Raw genomic sequence first — 24455 nt, forward strand, 5'->3', positions numbered from 1 at the left:
TGGGGGCGGTAGAATAACACCCACGGTATCCCCTGCCTGTCGTAAGAGGCGACTAAAAGGGGCCTCAGGGGCTCTGAACTTTGGAGTGTGGGTTGGCGACCACGGGGCCCTCAGCTGAGTCCTGGCATTGCTTCCACTTACTTGTGCCAGATTCCTCACTTTCATCTATCCTATCTGACCTCTCCTGGTCAACTCTTGTTCCTTTCCGACCCCGACGCTATTAGGTTTGCGAGGGCTAGGGAGTCTTTCATTTTCACGCCCTTTGTGGCCCTTGCCTTCCTTTGGCCGATATCTTCATTTTTCGAAGTGTCGGACCCCTTCCATATTTTCCCTCTGATTAGTGTTATATAGAGGATGGTTGCCTAGTTGTACTTCCTCTTAAAACAATAATCACCACCACCACGGGGCCCTCAACTGAGTCCTGGCATTGTTTCCAATTATCTTGTGCCAGGCTCCTCACTTTCAGCTATCCTATCCGACCTCCATTGGTCAACTGTTGTTCTTTTACGATGGTATTACGTGTAGAGGCTTAGGGAGTCTTATATTTTCGTACCCTTCGAAGCTCTTGTCTTTCTTCGGCCGATTTTTAGAAGTGTCGAATCCCCTCCAACACCACCACCCTGCGTTCGATTTCCGACCGCATTGAGGATTTTAATCCTAAATAGTTAATTCCCTTGGTCCGGGGTTTTGTGATGTGCCGTGCATCCATGTATTTTACACATACCGCACAGTTCTACCTTCCTTCACAATAGGTCGCAGTTTCCCACACATGGAAGATGCTGCTAACCTTCGTCAGGAGATCTGCTTACAAGGGCTGCACCAGTTTAGTTATAGCCACACTAATTTTCAGGTATGTTAGGTATCGTTCCCCAGCCTTAACCCGCGAGTGGTCGCTATATGAGATTTTCTCTCACATTATTTTTTATTGTGATATTACTTCACAGTGATGAAAGGGAGGCGACTGTTCTTTCTTCTAGCCGAGTTTGTAACTGTCGTGAGTAGAGCTATTCACATTTAAAGGGTAAGCACCCCCGACTCTAGTCAGAACAAAGGTTCCTATGTGCCCGTGCGCGCTGCGTGAGAGTTTCTCTCATCGCGCGATCAATGACGTTGGTGTTATATTGAAGTGGAGCGGGAAACTTACTCCTGCTGTACGCGTTAGTATTTGTATTATGAGCACTTCTTGTTTTTGAAAATGTTATTGTGTTCAGAAACTTTACTTTGTACGTAAATATTACTAGATATAATTCATGTGTGAGATTTTTTTTTTTTTTACAACTTCAGGGCTGAAGTTATTTTTATGTACATTGCATATGTTATTTTAATTTGTGTCTTTAATAAACAGCAAATCATTTCATTTTTATCTAAAATATGTCCGGCTCTGTGGCTAAATGGTTAGCGTGCTGGCCTTTGGTCACAGGGGTCTCGGGTTCGATTCCTGGCAGGGTCGGGAATTTTAAACTTCATTGGTTAATTTCGCTGGCGCGGGGGCTGGGTATATGTGTCGGCTTTATCATCATTTCATCCTCATCACGACGCGTAGGTCGCCTACGGGTGTCAAATCGAAAGACCTACATCTGGCGAGCTGAACTCGTCCTCGGACACTCCCGGCACTAAAAGCCAGTAGCCATTTCATTTCATTTATGTAAAATATATAAGGTAGACCTTGCGTTTCATTTCAGTAGTAAATTTCAGCCTTTCGCCCCACAAAAATGTGAAAAATGTCTTACTTATTTTAATGTGAGAGAAAGTCTCACGCGCGACCACTCACGTTACATTTCGGCTAGCGACCACTCGCGGGTTAAAAGCCATAATCACAAGTTTCTATGCCTTTAAAATACCGAATCGATCTTCCCTTTCGGTTCAGAGGGCCGCGGGTTCGATTCTCGGTCATTCGTGATGTAAACCGCGTCGAGTTAATTCGTGTAGCCCAGGGACTGGATTTTTGTGTTTATCTTAACATACTATTACATACAACACATCACATTACAAACTACCACAGAAACACGCAATAACGAATACATCGTTCAGCATAGCGCTAGCGTCAGGAAAGGCATCCGGCCATAAAACTGGATAAATCGATATTAGTGCCAACCACAAGTAATTGAAAAGAAACCAGGAAGAAGAATCTTGGTAATGAAATGGGGTATGGCTTTTAGTGCCGGGAGTGTCCGAGGACATATTCGAAGAATCTTGGTAATTTTTGATTACTAAAGCTACTTTTTATTAATGAACTACATATTACCTTATTACTTAATGTACTATCCATAACTCGAATTCTAATTTACTATTTTAGTTACCTCTTGTGGGTGGGGGTGGTGGAATAACACCCACGGTATCCCCTGTCTGTTGTAAGAGGCGTCTAAAATGGCCCCAGGGGTGATGGTGGTGGTTATTGTTTTAAGAGGAAGTACAACTAGGCAACCATCCTTTATATAACACTAATCAGAGGGAAAAAAGGAAGGGGTCCGACACTTCGAAAAATGAAGGTATCGGCCAAAGGAAGACAAGGGCCGCGAAGGGCATGAAAATTAAAGACTCCTTAGCCCTCGCAAACCTAATAGCGTCGGGGTCGGAAAAGAACAAGAGTTGACCAAGGGAGGTCGGATAGGATAGATGAAAGTGAGGAGCCTGGCACAAGTAAGTGGAAGCAATGCCAGGACTCAGCTAAGGGCCCCGTGGTCGCCAACCCACGCTCCAAAGTTCAAAGCCCCTGGGCCCCTTTTAGTCGCCTCTTACGACAGGCAGGGGATACCGTGGGTGTTATTCTACTGCCCCACCCACAGGGAGAAGGTCCTAGGGGCTCTGAACTTTGTAGCGTAGGTTGGTGACCACGGGGCTCTTAGCTGAGTCCTGACTGCTTCCGCCTACTTGTACCAGGCTCCTCACTTTCTTCTATCCTATCAGACCTCCCTTGTTCAACTCTTGTTCTTTTCCGACCCCGACGGTATTACAGCACTCGAGGCCTAGGGAGTCTTTCATTTTCAAGCCCTTTGTGGCACTAGTCTATCTTTGGTCGATACCTTCATTTTTCGAAGTGTCGGATCCCTTCCATTCTTTACCTCTGATTAGTGTTATATAGAGAATGGTTGCCTAGTTGTACTTTCTCTTGAAACAATAATCACCACCACCACCACCTTTGCCTTCCTTTGGCCAATACTTTTATTTTTCGAAGTGCCGGATCCCTTCCAATTTTTCCCTCTGATTAGTGTTATATAGAGGATGGTTGCCAAGTTGTACTACCTCTTAAAACAATAATCACCACCACCACAACTTGGCACCACTTTTTGAGAAAAAACACGGGTTTGACTGGCGCCCGTGACAAGTACCACTGTGATGAAAATACCATCGGTCTGCGTTACCTGAGATTAATACCATTATGTGAGGAACACCATGGGTTTGTGTTGCCTGTGGGCTTTACCATAATGTGTGATAAACCGTGGGTCTACGTTGCCTATGATTAGTAGCAGTACTGTATGTGAGCAACGTCGTGAGTACACGTGTCCGGTGATCAGTTCCACTAAGTTAGGAACTCCACGGGAATACCGGCGCCCATGATTAGTCCCACTATGTGAGGAACACCATGGACCTGCGTTGCTTGTGTGCGAGACATCATAGGTTTGTGTTACCTGTGAGTGGTGCCATTGTGTGTGACATACCGTGGGTCTACATTACCTGTGATTAGTACCACTGTAGGAGGAACACGATGGTTGAGCTTTACCAGCGATTAGCACCATTGCGAGGGGCCGGTGATCTGGATTTTGGATCCCTATATACACTGACTGACAGAGCAAATGCAACACCAAGAAGGACTGGTTCGAAAGGGATGAAAGTTGGGGAAAAAACAGAGACGGCACGGACGAATAATTGATGTTTATTTCATACCGATATGCAGGTTACACAATGCGCACGGCATCGACTCAGTAGGATGTAGGACCACCGCGAGCGGCGATGCACGCAGAAACACGTCGAGGTACAGAGTCAATAAGAGTGCGGATGGTGTCCTGAGGGATGGTTCTCCATTCTCTGTCAACCATTTGCCACAGTTGGTCGTCCGTACGAGGCTGGGGCAGAGTTTGCAAACGGCGTCCAATGAGATCCTACACGTGTTCGATTGGTGAGAGATCCGGAGAGTACGCTGGCCACGGAAGCATCTGTACACCCCGTAGAGCCTGTTGGGAGATGCGAGCAGTGTGTGGGCGGGCATTATCCTGCTGAAACAGAGCATTGGGCAGCCCCTGAAGGTACGGGAGTGCCACCGGCCGCAGCACATGCTGCACGTAGCGGTGGGCATTTAACGTGCCTTGAATACGCACTAGAGGTGACGTAGAATCATACGCAATAGCGCCCCAAACCATGATGCCGCGTTGTCTAGCGGTAGGGCGCTCCACAGTTACTGCCGGATTTGACCTTTCTCCACGCCGACGCCACACTCGTCTGCGGTGACTATCACTGACAGAACAGAAGCGTGACTCATCGGAGAACACGACGTTCCGCCATTCCCTCATCCAAGTCGCTCTAGCCCGGCACCATGCCAGGCGTGCACGTCTATGCTGTGGAGTCAATGGTAGTCTTCTGAGCGGACGCCGGGAGTGCAGGCCTCCTTCAACCAATCGACGGGAAATTGTTCTGGTCGATATTGGAACAGCCAGGGTGTCTTGCACATGCTGAAGAATGGCGGTTGACGTGGCGTGCGGGGCTGCCACCGCTTGGCGGCGGATGGGCCGATCCTCGCGTGCTGACGTCACTCGGGCTGCGGCTGGACCCCTCGCACGTGCCACATGTGCCTGCGCCAACCATCTTCGCCACAGGCGCTGCACCGTGGACACATCCCTATGGGTATCGGCTGCGATTTGACGAAGCGACCAACCTGCCCTTCTCAGCCCGATCATCATACCCCTCGTAAAGTCGTCTGTCTGCTGGAAATGCCTCCGTTGATGGCGGCCTGGCATTCTTAGCTATACACGTGTCCTGTGGCACACGACAACACGTTCTACAATGACTGTCGGCTGAGAAATCACGGTACGAAGTGGGCCATTCGCCAACGCCGTTTCCCATTTATCGTTCGCTACGTGCGCAGCACAGCGGCGCATTTCACATCATGAGCATACCTCAGTGACGTCAGTCTACCCTGCAATTGGCATAAAGTTCTGACCACTCCTTCTTGGTGTTGCATTTGCTCTGTCAGTCAGTGTATATAAGTATCATCCCAATACTTAAGGCATTGTGAATAGGATCCACTGATTGTTTTTGTTTCACGATCATTTTTTCGTCATTCTTTTTAGAATCTAGTCAGTCGCCAAATTTTTATTTTTCATTTCGTTCACCTCGTACCATTAAGGGAGGATCTAGCTGTTAGGCCCCTTTAAACAACAAACATCATCATCATCATCACCATCAATATTATAGTTCCAGAAGAAAATGTGTCCGGCTCCATGGCTAGGTGCCGGGCTGAGTGGCTCAGACGGTTGAGGCACTGGCCTCCTGACCCCAACTTGGGAGGTTCGATCCTGGTTCAGTCCGGTGGTATTTGAAGATGCTCAAATACGTCAGCCTCGTATCGGTAGATTTACTGGCACGTGAATGATTTCCTGCGGGACTAAATTCCGGCACCTCGACGTCTCCGAAAACCGTAAAAGTAGTTAGTGGGACGTAAAACAAATAACATTACCCATGGATAAGTGGTTAGCGTGCTGACCTTTGGTCACAGGGGTCCCGGGTTCGATTCCCGGGAGGGTCGGTAATTTTAACCGTAATTGGTTAATTTCGCTGGCACGGGGGCTGGGTGTCACCTACGGACATCAATTAAAAAGACCTGCATCTGGCATCTGGCGAGCGTTCAAGATAATTTAAAAAATAAATGCTGTGCTCTTCCTAACACAAAAAAGTGATTGGTTAAAAGTTTCTTTCCCGAATACAAGAATCGTCAACGATGGTCGCCTCCATTGAGGGTGTGCCTCAAAAAGTTCTGCATCACCTCGCGACGACGACAATTTTCGTGTCGTTCTGTTTCCCAAATTGATGGCTCTTCAATGAGCCTACAGACGTGCCCATATCAAAAATTGATCTTCTGCAGATCTTTGGAGGTTTCTCTCTGGATCCCGACGGTGTTGCAAACACTATGAACCGAAGAAGAAAATTATAGTTACCTCTTTCGGGGACAGGATAGAGATGTAGTCCTCGTAGATGAACCTCGCCTTTTCTTCCACTACGTCTGGGTTCGACTCCTTCTTTAGCTCCTCGCACGCGAGCCAGAATAAGATGTTCTCTTCGCTGTATTCGCATTTCAGGAAGTCTCGGAACACCTTTCTTCCAGCTGCAAATGTAAACATAAACATAAGAATAAATAACCCTCGCAAAATTATAATTACACTAATTCAGAACAAGTATGAAAATGCCTGTGATCCCGAGTGTCAGGAGCTATGGACTTGGTTCACAACATACAGCGAGAGATTTACAAAATCTGGGCTCCTAGGCTAGGCTAAGATCTAGGTCTTACCTTTATTTTGAACCACCTGTGGGTTGGGGCGGGAGAATAACACCCACGGTAGCCCCCGCCTGTCGTAAGAGGAGACTAAAAGGAACCCCAGAGGGTTCTGAATTTGGGAGCGTGGGTTAGCTACAACGAAGGACCTTAGCAAATTCCTGGCATTGCTTCCACCTACTTTGGCCAGGCTTCTCACACTTACCCCTGTGGGTGGGGGCGATAATATAACACCCACGGTACCCCCTGCCCGTCGTAAGAGGCGACTAAAAGACCCATTGGCTCTGAACTTGGGAGCATGGTTTGGCGACCACGGGGCACTTAGCTGAGTCCTGGCGTTGCTTCCACTTACTTGTGCCAGATTCCTCACTTTCATCTATGCTAGTACCCGCGGTCAGTACACGTACGTGATGAACACCATAGGTTTGCGTTGCCTGTAAATGGCGCCGCAATGTGCGAAACACCATAGGTCTGTATTCCATGTGCGAATTTCATTACCTGTGAGTTGTACCATATTGTGTGGAATGCCGCGAGCCTACGCTACTTATGATTAGTACCGCAACATGACAAATACCATGGTCCCACTTTTCTAGCGATAAGTACCATTATGAGGGGCCGATGATTTGGATTTTGGACCCCTTTAGACTAAAAGCATCATCGATTCAGTATTATGCTACAGACGCAGTCCCTTGGTCAGTAATACTATTGTTTCACGTCATTTTCTGTGAATGCGAGATTTTGCGGGTCGGATCCACTGATTGTTTTAAATCCATATCCATCCATTCATTCTACGTCCTCACGTTTTGAAGACTAGTCAGTGGAGGATTTTGGACTTTTAATTTGTCATTCCATTTCGTCTCATTTCGTACCATTAGGGACCGATGACCTAGATGCTAGACCCGTTTAAACAAAAAACATCATCATCTATGCTAATCGACTTCCATTGGTCAACTCTTGTTATTTTACGACTCCAATGGAATTAAGTTTCCGAGCCCTAAGGAGTCTTTCACTTTTATGCCCTTCGTGGCCCTTTACCCCTGTGGGTGGGGGAAGCAGACGAATAATACACCCACGGTATCGCCTGCCTGTCGTAAGAGGCGACTAAAAGGGTAACACCCCCTGCGGGTGGGGGACGCACATGTAGAATAAACCCGCGGTATCCCCTGCCTGTCGTAGAAGGCGACTAAAATGATCATGTGGCCATGGTCCCCTCTTTATTTTATATGGTTATTTGAGGGTTAGTTGTAGACCGATTCCATATTCTTGCCGTGCTTGCTGCTCGGAGATGGGCATCTTATGCGTGCGATTACGCCCTTAAGCCCGCTTTTGATCACCCAGGGATCTTGCCGGTGGGAGAGTCATACCCGAGCAGTAGTATCTGCCTGACAACATACATGCTATTGCGGGTGATTGGAGGAAGGGAGTCTTAGTGCTCATTGCCTCAGTCATTCCGTATTAGGCATCGTCCAACATCGGACCCCGGGCAATACCGGCTATGACCAGATGGGTATTGCCGTGACTGCTTGGTTCGGCTACAGAGACCCCTGATTGAGTGGGTAACATTCCGGGAGGATGATTTCGGGCATGGCTTCGAAACGTACTCGATCTGCCCCACCAAAGTCTTTAACTTGTGTTTCCTTGAGGGGTTCAAGCCCCTGGGAACAAGCGCAGCGTGAAGGAGTGGGTTTCAGCTTCCCTAGGTTTCTGGTTGCTACCAGAACTGATGGGAGTGACTTCAAGCTGATAAAGTCAATTTTGTTTAGCAGGCACATAGAAAGTGTCTACGGCGAACTGGAAGAACTGAAGAAAATGCGCAACGGTAGTTTGTTGTTAAAGAGGCGCTGAGCTGTTGCTCAAGTGCGACCACGTTGGCGATATTCCCGTCGAAGTGGAAGAGTACGTACAAGACCTTGAATCTGGTTCGTGGATTTATCTTCCATCGTGATCTCATCTTGAACACTGACGTGAGTTAATGGAAGACATGAAGAACCGGGGCGTGACACATGTCCGGCGTTTACGCGCAAAGTCAACGGCGAGGACGTTGCCACGGGTGCGTTCATTGTCCCCTTCAAATTGGCAGTGTTACCAGAAAAAGTCAAGGTAACAACATATCGCTGCAATGTCAGGCCGTACATCCTGCCTCCCATGCGCTGCTATCAATACCAGAGGTTTAGGCACATTGTATCTCGTTGCTTGAATCAGTCTGTATGTGGTACATGTGGCAGAGGAGCTCACGACGTGGAGTAGCGACCAACTCCCTACACGTGCAATAGCTGCCCTGGTCTTCGCTCACCCCGAGATCGGAACTGTTCGGTATTTGTCGATGAGAAGAAGATCCAGGAGATCAAGACTCTGGATGGTCTTTCCTACCAGGAAGCGCACCGTAAGTTCAATGCTATGAATGCACCCGGAAAGACGTTAGACTACACGAAGATAGCACGGAGTCTTCGAGTTTCATCGTTTGTATCGTCCAAACCTGTTGCAATCGCTGCGCCCAAGGCGGCTGTTGCTCCTGCGACCAAAGCCCTAAACAATAAAAGCTCGACGACAAAATAGACTGTGCCGGCTGGAAATCCTAAGCCGGCGCAAGAGGGGGGAAGTCCAAGCCCCCCCACTAAGAGGTCAGTGAAAGCTGTTCCCACGCCAGCGGAGGCGGCATCGTCGACCAGGGCTGAGAAAATATCTCCCAGCCCGTATAAGCAAGAAACGAAAGCGGAGAAGCGGAGTGCCCTTCCCAGGCGCTTCCGCATTTCTCCTGCGAAGGGGAAACCATGCCCTCCATCTGGAGATTATGATTCTGCGCCAGCAGGTACTCCTGTTCCTAAACCTGCGCGCTCTCCTCGTAGTACGAAATACCGTCCCCAAAATACGTCGAAGTTCTGGGCGTCTGTCCCACCCTCTGTTGACGATGGGTTGGACGTCGAGCTGTCATCTATATCTACGGATGTGGGTGTCGATATTTATAGTGTTTAGGTTTAAGAGCACCTTGTCGCTCATAACCTTACACTCTGTCTTTTAGTCCACACTATGGTACTGTTACCATGGAATTGTAACGGTTATGACAGACATCTTGGTGAGCTGCGCCAGCTAATTATTGAGTATTCGATGAGTATAGTCTGCATTCAGGAAACTAATCTCAGACCAGGTCATCATACGGTCTTGAGAAACTTCAGACTATACCCGACAGAGTATAGGTCACCGGTCTTCCGGTGGCGTTGTCATTTTTGTCCGTTCTTATACCTATAGAGAAGAGGTTCCACTAAGAACCCCGCTGGAGGCTGTAACAGTTAGCGTTCCGCTGCCTGTCATAGCAACTTTGTGTCATGTGTATTTTCCACCAAGCCACCTCTTAATATAAAGGGTGTAACTGAACTTATAGATCAGCTTCCACCTCCATACCTCCTATTGGGCGATTTTAGCGCCCATCACCCTTATGGGTCTCTGAAACGACTTGCCCCAGAGGAAGGGAGTTGGAAACATTAGTAAGAGAGCTGGATTTCTGTATTTTGTATACAGGCGAACCCACTCATTTCATTGCTCCCACGTCGCGCGTTCCAGGTGGCGGATAGGGGGGTCCTAACCGGCTTGCCGGCGGACTTGAGGGAAATAAAATACCTCTCGCGGACCAAACACACTAGCCCCTGCGGGTCGGGAACGCACATGTAGAATACACCTGCGGTATTCCCTGCCTGTCGTAAGAGGCGACTAAAAGGGGCCCAAGGGGCTCTCAACTTGGGAGTGTGGATTGGTGACCACGGGGCCCTTATCTGAGTCTTGGCATTGCTTCCACTTACTTGAGACAGACTTCTCACTTTCGTCTATCCTGTCCGACCTCCCTTGGTCAACTCTTGTTCTTTTCCGACCTCGACGGTATTAGAGCATTCGAGGCCTAGAGAGTCTTTCATTTTCACGCCCTTCGTGGCCATTGTCTTTCTTCGTCCGTTACTTCATTTTTCGAAGTGATGGATCCCTTTTTTCTTCTTCTTCTTTCTCTCTCTCTACCCATGTGGGTGGGGGACGCAGACGAAAAATACACCCACGGTATCCCCTGCTTGTCGTGAGAGGCGACTAAAAGGGGCGACCTAGGGATGATTGTCTAAGAACCGTGAAATTACTTTTGATTAGTACCATCACGCGGGGAACACCATGCGTCGCCTTTACTTGCGAGGAGTACCACTATATTAGGTATGAAATAGGTTTGTGATTAGTAGCAGCAGAGTTGGTTCCCCTGTGGGTTTCCAGTACCCGTGAGTCGTACCCATGTGAGCAACACCGCGATCTGGCGTTGCCTGTGAGTTGTACCACTATATAAGCGACACCGTGGGTCTGCGTTGCCTGTTATTAGTACGCACTATGTGAGGAACACCACGGGAATACCGGCGCCCGTGACTAGTACTTTTTTTTTTCTATTTGTTTTACGTCGCACCGACACAGATATGTCTTATGGCGACCATGGGATCGGAAAGGTCTAGGAAGTGAAAGGAAGCAGCCGTGGCCTTAATTAAGGTACAGCCCCGGCATTTGCCTGGTGTGAAAATGGGAAACCACGGAAAACCATCTTCAGGGCTGCCGACAGTGGGGCTCGAACCCACTATCTCCCGATTACTGGATACTGGCCGCACTTAAACGACTTCAGCTATCGAGCTCGGTCGTGACTAGTACACCTAGGCGAGGAACCTCATCGGTTTGCGTTGGCTATGAGTGGCGCCATTGTGTGAGAAACACCATAGGTCTGCGTTACCTGTACGACGTACAATACTAATGAGTAGTACCATCATGTGTGGAACACCGTGAGTCTTGGCTACTTTTGATTAGTACTGAGAATTTCCTAACTGTCTGACTAAATTTACAAACATATAAAACTGCATTTAACTTGAAAAATCTGAATATCTGCATTTAAAATTGAAAATCTGAAAATTAATATTCATTAAATAAAATACACACTTGTCGAACCTTGTACTCACACTTACTTGTTACCTGCTTACTTACACATACGTTATTTGAAGGGCGCCAGCTGTCACTCAGTACAGCAATAATAGAATGAGACTCTTGACTATCTCTAGGGTGTGGGGTAATAAGCTTACTTTTGACAACATACCATATAAGTTCTGGGAAAAGGAGATTGGCGTTCGGTTTCCCCATTAATTTTGAGGTTAAGATATTTTACTGTTAATGAAATAAAACTATGAATTCGTTTGATAGAACAAAATATATTCTTTAAATAATATATAAAAAATAGCGAGTCTTGTTGCGATAAAACAGATGAGAATATGAAATTATGACATTGCAACTGAAAGAAACTAGGCATGAATTTGAATTCTTCTTGACCGGACATTTAACAATTTATACGAAATATTTCCCTCACTGATTCACTTGACTGTACCTTCAACACTTTTAGTGTAATTACGACGTATTTCTTTGATCTGGTGTTTACTGTAGATGTGTCACGCCTAACTTGGTGATACATCCTTGTGACTGCTTCTTCTCCATATCATCTGACTTCTTTGTAAGTCAATATGGTATGACCTCTTGGCAGGTCCAGGGTTGCCCTCTCTGACTCCATGGTAAGCCCTTGCGTCCGTGTCTTCCACTAAGTGACGGACCAACCATTTGGTCTCACTCTCTCAATGACCAATAATGGCTCACTGAGTCTTCACCATCTCTCGTTCACACTGGTTGACTGACCAACTAAGGCCTCTTGATCTAGTAGACTACTTCACTGTACTGCATCCGTATAACTAATGACTGACGCTACAATATGCACCCACTTTATATAGACGTTGGTTGACACAGCTACGTAATCTCCAGAAATAACCATGACATACTCCCACAACGCGGCTAATATTACATACAGTGGTGAAATAGCCCTGCGGCGGCCGACTCGCTGAGAGCATATTCTAAATAAATACGATGACATAGCCATGGAGTGGCGATGACTTGGCAGAATCGCCAACAATATTGCACAATGCACCAACGTCACACCCAATCTCTGATATATACAACAATTCTCACTGTACAGGTATTGAGTGTTATCCTACACATACGTATATATGTATACATCTAAGTACAATCTTGCAAGCAACAGGCAATTGCAAAATCGAATTAAATAAGACTGATAATTACAATAATAGTAACAATATCACAGATAACATAATAATAATACTGACATAATAATAATAATAATCATAATCATAATACAGATAAAATCATACAATAATAAAAATACAGATATCATCTTGTAACGGGATTTGAACCGTTACAGTACCCGAACATGTCAAATAACATGGTTCTACTTTACTAGCGATAAGTACCATTCAGAGGGGCATATGACCTGGATTTTGGACCCCTTTAGACATCAAGCATCCTCGATTCAGGATTGTGCTTTGTAAGTGGTCCCTTGGTCGGTAATACTACTATTTATGATCTTTTTTGAGTCGGGTCCACTGTTTTTTTGGTTCATGTCCATCCATTCATTCTTTATGACATTTTTTATTTTGGTCAGTGGATGATTTTGAACTTTTTGTTTGTCATCTCATTTCGTACCATTAGGAACCGATGATCTCGATGTTAGGCCCCTTTAACAACAAGCATCATCATCATCATCATTTCAGTGTACGTTACGGCATATTGTCTACTCTCGCATAGGCGTCAGTCTATGCAGCCGAAAGCTGGTTCCCCTGTTTCGGTGGGATATACACGATGATCTCCGTGACAGTGACCATTTTCCCATTAATCTGACTTTGTTGAAACAAAAATCCGTCGAGGATCCTTCTAGATGGATTCTCAAACATGCTGATTGGCCAAAGTTCACATCACTAGCTGACTTTAATAACAAGACCAGGCGGACCGTAGACGGCGAAATCAATTACATAACACAAGTTATCCTTGCAGCTGCTGAGGTGTCCATTCAATCCTTTTCAGGGACTTTTCGTTCCTTGGTGGAACGAATAAATTGCAGCAGCTATCAAAGAACGCCGTCGTGCTCATAACGACGTGACCAGGCGGAGCGTAGACGGCGAAATCAATTACATAACACAAGTTATTCTTGCTGCGGCTGAAGTGTCCATTCCATGCTTTTCAGGGACTCCTCGCCAAAAACTCGTTCTTTGGTGGAACGAAGAAATTGCAGCAGCTATCATAGAACGCCGCCGCGCTCATAAACGGTATCGTAGACAGCCTACTGTGGTCAATTTGGTAACATTTAAGAAACTCCGTGCTAAGGCGCGAGTTTTTATTCGACAGTGTAAGAAAGTTTCGTGGGAGAGATATGTGTCGTCTATGACGTCAAATACTCCGCCATCTCAAGTGTGGACTAAACTTCGAGGTCTTTCAGGTATCCAAGGTTCAACTTTCTGTACCGGGAATTTCCATTGCAGGCAGTATCGTCACTGAATCACTATCGATTGCTAACCATTTAGCCAGTCATTTGGCGCATGTGTCTGGCTCCGGGAATTGTCATCGTGATCTCCTCGCTCGTAAGCGGGAAGCAGAACGTCATCGCCTTAGTTTTGCCACTCAAGCTTCTGAGGACTATAACGTGCCCTTTACGAAGTTAGAACACCGCAGCGCCTTGGCGCCTTGGCGCTTTGGAAGGGTACGTACCTGGACCAGACATTATTCACAACCAGATGTTGAAACGCCTTAGTGAGGATAGTCTCTTATATCTCCTTCGTGTGTTCAACCGAATATGGATATAGGGTGAGTTTCCGTCTCAGTGGCGACAAAGCATAGTCATTCTTATCCTCAATCCTGACAAAAATCCTGATTATGCCGGAAGTTACAGACCTATTTGTCTTACAAACTGCTTGTGTAAGCTATTTAAGAGGATGGTAAATCGCCGGCGTGTGTGGTGTCTGGAAAAAGAAGGACTTTTGTCCGAGTAGCAATGTGGTTTTCGAACCGCTCGCTCGACCACTCGCCAGCTCGTGCGCCTAGAGATTTCTATCCAGGATGCATTTCCCCGCAACAGCATTTGGTGGTTGTTTTCTTTGACTTAGGAAAGGTCTATGCCACCCAAGGGCGATATGGTATCCTTTCAGTCCTGCATCAGTGGATATTCTGAAGTAACTTGCCGGTATTTGTTGCGATTTTTTTGTCCCTCTGTATATTCCGTGTCCGAGTTGGGAGGGCATATTCCCAATATCTCGTTCAAGAAAATGGTGTCCCAGAGGGATCGGTTTGTAGTGTCACTCCGTTTGCGATTGCCATACACGGTATTGTCGCTGCTGCTAGTTCTGCAGTAATACCGTCGTTATATGTGGATGATTTTGCACTGCATTATAGCTTTAATAATATGGCAGTCGCGGAGTGACAATTACAGCAAGCTATTAGGAGTGTAGAACAGTGGACTTTAGAACATGGCTTTCGGTTTTCAACCGCAAAGACCTCTGTTGTCCTCTTTTGCCGGCAACGCACTCTTCACTCGGATCTTGAGCTCTATTTAGGAAATGTCGCTCTTCCCGTAGTTGACACTTACGCTTTGCTTGGGCTCCTTTCCGATAGAAATTTATCATGGGATTCACATGTGCGGCAGTTAAAAGTGCAATGCACTAATGAGTTGAATATTTTGAAGTTTCCTAGCAACACTAATTGTGGCGCTGACCGCACGGTGCTCCTACGATTTTATAGGGCACATATTTTATCCAGGTTAGACTACGGCAATGCAGCATGTGGATCAGCAAGGCGAGGCATTCTTGCGAAACTGAATAGCATCCACCACAGCGGTGTTAGTTTGGCAACGGGAGATTTTCGTACAAGCCCCATTGCTAGCCTGCTCGCTTATTCTGGTGTGCCGCCGTTACACCTGAGGCGCCAATAAATACTTCTGTCCTATGCTGCAAATTTACAACAGATGCCACTTCACCCGAGCTATCCTTGCGTATCCGACAATAGAAACCGTCAGCTGTACGCTACTTAACCTCGAGCAACGCGGCCAGTTGGAATACGTTTGGATACCATTCACGGAGTGTTTTACGTACCTTCTGTTCCCTGCTGTGTCAGACAACCTAGTAGGGTACCTCCGTGGATAATACGACGACCTGAAATAATCCTGGATCTGCACACTGGCCCGAAGGAAAACATGGACCGTTCGATTTATCGGAGCCTCTTCCTGTCCGTTGTTGGCCGGTATCCAGGTTCAGTCGTCATTTTCACGGATGGTTCGAGGACAAAAACGAAAGTGGGCTGTGCGTTCGTTGTCGATAACTATAGGTCTTTTTATGCTATTCCGGAAACCTGTAGCGTGTATACAGCCGAGCTCTATGCTATCTGTGAACCACGAACCTACTACGCTGGCGTAGCAGGGGGAGAGGTGATACTCCCACGTGGCGCGTCCCAGGTGGCGGATAGGGGAGTCCTAACCGGCTTGCCGGCGGACTTGAGGGAAATAAAATACCTCTCGCGGCCCAAACACACAAGACCCTGTGGGTGGGGGACTCAGACGAAGAATAAACCTACGGAATCCCCTGCCTGTCGTAAGAGGCGACTAAAAGGGGCAACCAAGTGATGATTGTCTTGCAACCATGAAACTACTTGTGATCAGTACCACCACGTGGAGAACATCATGGGTCGCTTTTACTTGCGGGTAGTACCACTATATTAGGTACCAAATAGGTTTGTGTTTAGTAGCACACAGGAGCACCTTGCGGTCGGCTTTTGCAGTACCTGTGATTAGTACCACCATATGAGCAGGATCATGGGATGATAGCTACCATCCCCCTGTGGGTGGGGGCGGTAGAATAACACCCACGGTATCCCCTGCCTGTCGTAAGAGGCGACTAAAAGGGGCCTCTGGGGCTCTGAACTTTGGAGTGTGGGTTGGCGACCACGGGGCCCTTAGCTGAGTCCTGGCATTGCTTCCACTTACTTGTGCCAGGCTCCTCACTCTCATCTATCCTATCCGACCTCCCTAGGTCAGCTCTTGTTCTTTTCCGACCCCGACGCTATTAGGTTTGCGAGGGCTAGGGAGTCTTTCATTTTCACGCCCTTCGTGGCCCTTGTCTTCCTTTGGCCGATATCTTCATTTTTCGAAGTGTCGGATCCCTTCCATTTTTTCCCTCTGATTAGTGTTATATAGAGGATGGTTGCCAAGTTGTACTTCCTCTTAAAACAATAATCACCACCACCACCACCTGATAGCTACCATGGTTCTGCCTTGCCTATGATTAGTACCCTCTATATCAGGGCCTCTCAAACGCCCAAAATCTCACGCGTGCAGATAGAAGTGCAAGAGCTCCGTGCACTGTGCATCGCTGCCGCTCGGCATGGCTCGGATCAACACTTCGTCTCTGGGCTACTCGGCTAAGCTCGGCTCAACCCGCCTATACTCGGCTCAAGTCAGCCCGGATTTGGAGCGCTACGGCGCAAGTGGGGCAGAGGGAGACAGGCGGAGCGAGCGAGACAGGCGTGAGGAAAGAGAGAGTAAGCGCTATTGCTCCAAATCGAGGAGTGGGGGTCTGCACTCTCTTCAACCAAGCCAAGTCGTCTTTTGCACCGTGCACAGTGCATGCACCACGCGCATGCACCCTGAGAGGCCCTGCTCTATATGAAGAACACCACGGGAGAGTCCAGGTCCCTGTGGTTAGTACTCTTATGTGATGAACACCATAGGGTTGCGTTGCCTGTAAATGGCGCCGCAATGTGAGAAGAACAATAGGTCTGTATTATATGTCGAATTTCATAATCTGTGAGTAGTACCATAATGTGTGGAATACCGCGAGACTCTGCTACTTTTGATTAGTACCGCAACATGACAAATGCCATGGTTCTACTTTCCTAGCGATAAGTACCGTTATAAGGGGCCGATAACTTGGATTTTGGACCTCCTTTAGACTGCAGGCATAATCGATTCAGTGTTATGCTATAGCAGCAGTCCCTTGGTCAGTAATCATATTGTTTTACGTCAGTTTCTGTGAATGTAAGGCATTGCGGGTCGCATGCACTGATTGTTTTAAATTCATCTCCATCCATTCATTCTTCGTCCTCACGTTTTGAATTCTGGTCAGTGGAGAATTTTGGACTTTTAATTTGTCATTCCATTTCGTCTCATTTCGTACCATTAGGGGCCGAGGACCTCGATATTAGGCCCATTTAAACAACAAGCATCATCATCATCATTTCAGGTATCTGTGAAGCTCTGCGGTACGCACTGTCCGATGAGTGCCGACACTTTCTGGTGTGTACTGACTCCTTGAGCTCGCTACAGTCTATTGTTACCAGTTTCCCTCAGCACCCTCTGGTGCAGCGGATCCAGGACCTGTTGGCAGGGGTGTTCAGATGCCGGCACCGAAATCACGTTTGTGTCGCTCCCAAGCCACATGGCTGTAGAGGGAAACGAGTTCGCGGATAAGGATGCCAAGGGGGCAGTTACGTTGCCCCCGTTGCCTTACAAAGTTCCAGCAAGTGATATTCGCCCTCATCTGAGACGTTTGGTTACAACCCATTGGGAGATGGAGTGGCAGGCCACTCCACTTCCAAATAAGCTGAGAGTGATAAAAGTACAACGTAGGTATGGAGGACTTCCCTTCGGGCTTCTCGGAGGGAAGCAGTAGTTTTGTGTCGTCTTCGGATCGGCCACGGTATAATAACGCACTCCTATTTACTGAAAGGAGAACCCCCTCCGGTGTGTACTTGCGGCGATCATCTTACCGTGGTACACATCCTTACAGAGTGCGTGCACCTGGTCGATCTGCGCCGTAGTCTAAAACTCCCGAGTACCATCTCCCTCATCCAGCGCGATGATGAGCAGTAAGCAGACTTCCTTATCCGTTTTATGTGGGATAGTGGCCATTTTTATCGTGTGTAATATTGTCTTTTGTCTTAGCATATTTCTGTTAATTGCGCTTTTATCCCATTTACTCAATTTATTTCGTGTTTGGGTATTAATGTTTTATTTTAACATCTAACGTAAGTTATGTGTATATATCTGTACTACCAGGCAATGCCTTTTTCCTTTTTCACCTGTGTTGTTCTATTTTATTAGAAAATAAGGCATGGCGAATTAGATCCACTGATTGTTTTAATCTCATATTCATTTTACATCACAATTTCTTTTAAACTCTTGTCACTGGATACATTTTAAAATTTTAATTAATCATAATCTCATGTCGTCCATCTTGTACCATTAGGAGCCGAACTTGACCTCGGACACTCCAGGCGCTAAAAGCCACACGTCATTTCAGTGGTCGATGACCTTAGATGTTAGGCCCCTTTAAACAACATACATATCATCATCATCATCTACAGTACCTGTGATTAGTACCATTATACGCGGAAGACCACGGGCTTACGTTGCCTGTGATTAGTACCATTATGTGAGGAACACCACGGGAAGCCCTAGTGTTCCCTAAGAAGTCGGAGAAAAAGATTTCTCCAACTCAATCGGGGATTATTTCATCCCCGAAAAAGCCTGGCAAATCATCTGCTAAGGCTCCTCCAGAAAGTGCGAAAACGGTGGACAAGAGTGAGGGGTCTCGTCGTCTCCTTGCTCGTTCACATTCTAGGTAACCTAGTTCTCCCAGGAAGAAGGTCTACCATTCCCGCTCGATGAGATCACCGTCTGCGGGGTGTTCAGTCGCAGTATCTCCCTCTTCTAAGTAGACAATGGAGACTGAAACACGTATTAATGTGGATGGTGATAACACCGACACCGACAAGGACAGCAGAAAGTGGACTGTAGTAGTTGCAAATAAGGGCAAGCAATTGTCTTAATTTCGTTGCGCTACCTATCCATACAACGGGAACTGCAATATTTATCACTATTGCCTAGCTGAGTTACATCAATTTATATCCGTCTCTGCGGTCTCCATAGTCTTTCAGCAGGAATCTCGTTTTAGACCTGAAGACAACACGACTATCAGAGGTTATCGTCTTAATTCTAAAGACAGAGTAGCTGTGGATGGCGCGGCGACTGGGGGCGTTTGTACCCTAGTCTGCTCCGACATCTTCAGCGATGAAGTCCTTAGCTACAGTAGATGCGGTCGCAGTTCGCTCTCTGTTGCCAGTAATGATAACGGTGTGCAAAGTGTAAATTCCACCGGACTACGATTTTCAAATGCATTCACTACAAGCTTTGATCGCTCACTTACCTCCTCCTTTCCTCATGCTGGGAGACGTGAACGCTCTGAACGCACTCTGGGGTTCTTCATCTTCCTGTGCTTCCCCCCTGTGGGTGGGGGCGGTAGAATAACACCCACGGTATCCCCTGCCTGTCGTAAGAGGTGACTAAAAGGGGCCTCAGGGACTCTGAACTTTGGTGCGTGGGCTGGCGACCACGGGGCCCTGAGCCGAGACCTGGCATTGCTTCCACTTACTTGTGCCAGGCTCCTCACTTTCATCTGTCCTGTCCGACCTCACTTGGTCAACTCTTGTTCTTTTCCGATCCCGACGCTATTAGGTTTGCGAGGGCTAGGGAGTCTTTCATTTTCACGCCCTTCGTGGCCCTTGTCTTCCTTTGGCCGATACCTTCATTTTTCGAAGTGTCGGACCCCTTCCATTTTTTCTCTCTGATTAGTGTTATATAGAGGATGGTTGCCTAGTTGTACTTCCTCTTAAAACAATAATCACCACCACCACCACCACCACCACCACCACCACCACCACCACCACCACCACCACCACCACCACCACCATCTTCCTGTGCTAGTGGGAGGACTCTAGAGCGATTGATCAACCAGTTCAATCTTTGCGTGCTTAACACAGGGGAGCCGACACAGTTCAGCAGCGCACTTGGCACATTCTCACACCTGGATGTCACCTTGTTCAGACGTGCGCTAGTTCAGCTGCTACAGTGGCAAGCACACGATGGCCTCTGCGATAGTGACCACTTCTCGATAATTCTCTCTCTCTTGAATCAAAGACAGTACGAAGTACCCAAGCGCTGGTTACCTTGGCGGGCAAATTGGCCAGAAATTTACAAACGCGCAGCGATGGCCGATGATATGCTGGAGTCTGTTGAGGCCGCGTTTCTTCCATTACTACTGGAATTCTGGCTGCTGCAGAGGAAAGATTTCCTTCCTCGTCTGGTATCCCTCACCGGAAACAGGTTCCATGGTGGACGGACGGACGAAATTGCAGCAGCCATACGTGATCGTCGACGGGCTTTTAAGCATTATCATTGGAATAGTACGATGGCAGCCATATCTCATTTAAGCACCTGCGCACGAAGGTCCGTTTTTTTTATTCGAGAAAGTAAGAAAGCTACGTTGGAAAAGTATGTGTCTTCCATGACGGCACATACTCTGTCGTCACAAGTGTGGACAAAACTCCGGTGTATTGTCGGAGTACAGAACTTACCCTCAGTTCCAGAAATATCTATTAATGGAGATACAATTACGATTCCTTCAGTCATTGCAGACCACATCGCGTCACATTTCGCAGATATGACTCTGCATTTCTACCAATTAAGCGCGAAGCAGTGGCACACCATCTCTCCTTCGCCTCCAGTGTTTCACATTCCTATAACGTGTCTTTCACGGAATGGGAGTTGTGTTAACTACCGGTGTGGTTTTCGCTCTCATCGGTCTGCCGCCGACCAGCTGGTCAGACTGGACAGCGCCATTCAGGAAGCCTTTCTCCGAAAGGAACACCTAGTCGCCGTGTTTTTTGACCAGGAGAAAACTTACGATACTACCTGGTGATATGGGGTTCTCTCCACACTACACCATTGGGGATTTCGGTGAAATTTGCCAACGTTTATTGAGAATTTCATGTCCTTCCGCTCTTTCGAGGCCGAGTAGGGAATGAATGCATTTTCTCAATATTACGTGCAAGAAGAAGGGAGTACTGCAGGGATCTATATCTGTACGGTGTGCCTCGCTGTTCGCAATAGTCGTCAACCGCATATTCGATGTTGCTGGGCCCAAAGTCGTTCCATTGCTGTATATAGACGGTTTAGCTCTACTAACTGCTCCGAAAGGGTGGCGTTTGCTGAGAGACAGCTACACCCCCCTGAGGGTGGGCCTTCAGCTTAGATCCCCCTGTGGGTGGGGGCGGTAGAATAACACCCACGGTATCCCCTGCCTATCGTAAGAGGCGACTAAAAGGGCCCCAAGGGCTCTGAACATTGGAGCGTGGGTTGGCGACCACGGGGCCCTTAGCTGAGTCCTGGCATTGCTTCCACTTACTTGTACCAGGCTCCTCACTTTAATCTATCCTGTCCGACCTCCCTTGGTCAACTCTTGTTCTTTTCCGACCCCGACGCTATTAGGTTTGCGAGGGCTAGGGAGTCTTTCATTTTCACGCCCTTCGTGGCCCTTGTCTTCCTTTGGCCGATATCTTCATCTTTCGAAGTGTCGGATCCCTTCCATTTTTTCTCTCTGATTAGTGTTATATAGAGGATGGTTGCCCAGTTGTACTTCCTCTTAAAACAATAATCACCACCACCACCTTCAGCTTAGACCCCCTGTGGGTGGGGCGGTAGAATAACACCCACAGTATCCCCTGCCTGTCGTAAGAGGCGACTAAAAGGGGCCCCAGGGGCTCTGAACTAGGAGCGTGGGTTGGCGACCACGGGGCCCTTAGCCGAGTCCTGGTATTGCTTCCACTTACTTGTGCCAGGCTCCTCACTTTCATCTATCCTATCCGACCTCTCTCTGTGAACTCTTGTTCTCTTCCGAACCCGACGCTATTAGGTTTGCGAGGGCTAGGGAGTCTTTCATTTTCACGCCCTTCGTGGCCCTCGGCTTCCTATGGCCGATATCTTCATTTTTCGAAGTGTCGGATCCCTTCCAGTTTTTCCCTATGATTAGTGTTATATAGAGGATGGTTGCCTAGTTGTACTTCCTCTTAAAACAATAATCACCACCACCATCTTCAGCTTAGTCCTGGCATTGCTTCCACTTACTTGTGCCAGGCTCCTCCCTTTCTTCTATCCTATCCGACCTCCCTTGGTCAACTCTGGATCTTTTCCGACCCCGACGGTATTATATTCCCGAGACCTAGCGAATCTTTCATTTTCAGGTGCTTCATGCCCTTGGCTTTGTTTGGTCGATACCTCCATTTTTCAAAGTGTTGGATCCCTTCCATTGTTCTCACTGATTAGTGTTATATAGAGGAAGGTTCCCAGTTGTACTTCCTTTACAGCAAGCTATTAACTGAGTTAACAGATGGGCCCTGCAACATGTTTTTTTCGATTTTCAGCGGCGAAAACCTCAGTTGTACATTTCTGTCGACGTCGGCTTGTGCATCCTGAGCCAGAGCTGCGCTTGCGAAGCAGTGTCTTTCCAGTGGTGCAGCAGATCCATGACCTTCTAGCCACGTTAGGAGGCAACTAAACGGTACCCCAGGGGTTCTGAATTATGGAACGTGGGTTGCGACCACGGGGCCCTTAGCCGACTCCTGGCATTGCTTCCACTTACTTGTGCCAGATTCCTCACATCCATCTACCCTATTCAACCTGCCATTGTCAACTCTTGTGCCTTTTCGACCCCAACGGTGTTAAGTTGTGAGGCCTAGGGAATCCTTCATTTTCATGACCTTCGTGGTCCTTGTCTTTCTTTGACCGATACCGTAATGTTTTGAAATGTCCGGTCCCTTCCATTTTCCCCTCTGATTAGTGCTGTACTTCAGTTGTACTTCCTCTTAAAACAATAATCACAACCCCACTACTACCCCACGAACCTACTACGCTGGCGAAGCAGGGGGAGAGGTGATACTCCCACGTGGCCTCCCCCTGTGGATGGAGGCTGCAGAATAACACCCACGGTATCCCCCGCCTGTCGTAAGAGGCGACTAAAAGGGGCCCCAGGGGCTCTGAACTTTGGAGCGTGGGTTGGCGACCACGGGGCCCTTTCTGTCGACGTCGGCTAGTGCATCCTGAACCAGAGCTGCGCTTGCGAACCAGTGTCTTTCCAGTGGTGCAGCAGATCCATGACCTAGCCACGTTAGGAGGCAACTAAACGGTACCCCAGGGGTTCTGAATTATGGAGCGTGGGTTGCGACCACGGGGCCCTTAGCCGAGTCCTGGCATTGCTTCCACTTACTTGTGCCGGGCTCCTCACTTTCATCTATCCTATCCGACCTCTCTTGGTCAACTCTTGTTTTTTCCGACCCCGACGCTATTAGGCTTGCGAGGGCTAGGGAGTGTTTCATTTTCACGCCCTTCGTGGCCCTTGTCTTTCTTTGACCGTTATCTTCATTTTTCGAAGTGTCGGATCCCTTCCACTTTTCCCTCTGATTAGTGTTATATAGAGGATGGTTGCCTAGTTGTACTTTCTCTTAAAACAATAATCACCACCACCACCACCACCTCCCACGTGGTGCGTCCCAGGTGGCGAATAAGGGGGTCCTAACCGGCTTGCCGGCGGACTTGAGGGAAATAACATACCTTTCGCGGACCAAACACACAACCCTCTGTGGGTGGGAGACGCAGACGAAGAATACACCCACGGTATCCCCTGCCTGTCGTAAGAGGCGACTAAAAGGGGCGACCAAGGGATGATCGAATTAGAACCATGAGACTACTTGTAATTCGTACCATCACGCAGGGAACACCATGGGTCGCATTTACTTGCGCGTAGTACTACTATGTTAGGTACGCAGTAGGTTTGTGATTAGTAGCGACGGTGTGTGAATCAGGATGAGGTTCTTACAGTACCTGTGATTCGTACCCCCATATGAGCGACACCTTGGTTCTGCCTTGCCTATGCTTAGTTCCCACTATGTGAGCAATACCACGGGATAGTGCGAGTCCCTTTGGTTAGTCCACTTAACGTGAGGAACGCCATAGTTTTGCGTTGCCTGTAAATAGCGCCGCAATGTGCGAAACACCATAGGTCTGTGTTACATGTGCGCATTACACTACCTGTGAATTGTACCATAATGTGTGGAATAGCGCGAGTCTACGCTCCTTTTGATTAGTATCGCAACATGACAAAGAGCATGGTTCTACTTTCCTAGCGATAAGTACCATTGTGAGGGCCCGCTGACTTGGATTTTGGACCCCTTTCGACAACAAGCGCCATCGACTCAGTAT

At 47.7% G+C, this 24455-nt stretch overlaps 1 protein-coding gene across 1 annotated transcript in view; it reads right to left on the minus strand.

The window, feature by feature from the left end:
• The window catches only part of Dhit (Double hit), a 1255395-nt gene that overhangs the window by 32941 nt on the left and 1197999 nt on the right, over nucleotides 1-24455 (minus strand). The window contains exon 7 of the mRNA XM_067145213.2: nucleotides 6150-6316. Within this exon, the coding sequence (XP_067001314.1) occupies nucleotides 6150-6316 (167 nt within the window). The remainder of the gene's footprint in view (nucleotides 1-6149; nucleotides 6317-24455) is intronic.

This window comes from Anabrus simplex, chromosome 4, assembly GCF_040414725.1.
Source record: "Anabrus simplex isolate iqAnaSimp1 chromosome 4, ASM4041472v1, whole genome shotgun sequence".
Lineage (NCBI taxonomy): Eukaryota > Metazoa > Arthropoda > Insecta > Orthoptera > Tettigoniidae > Anabrus > Anabrus simplex.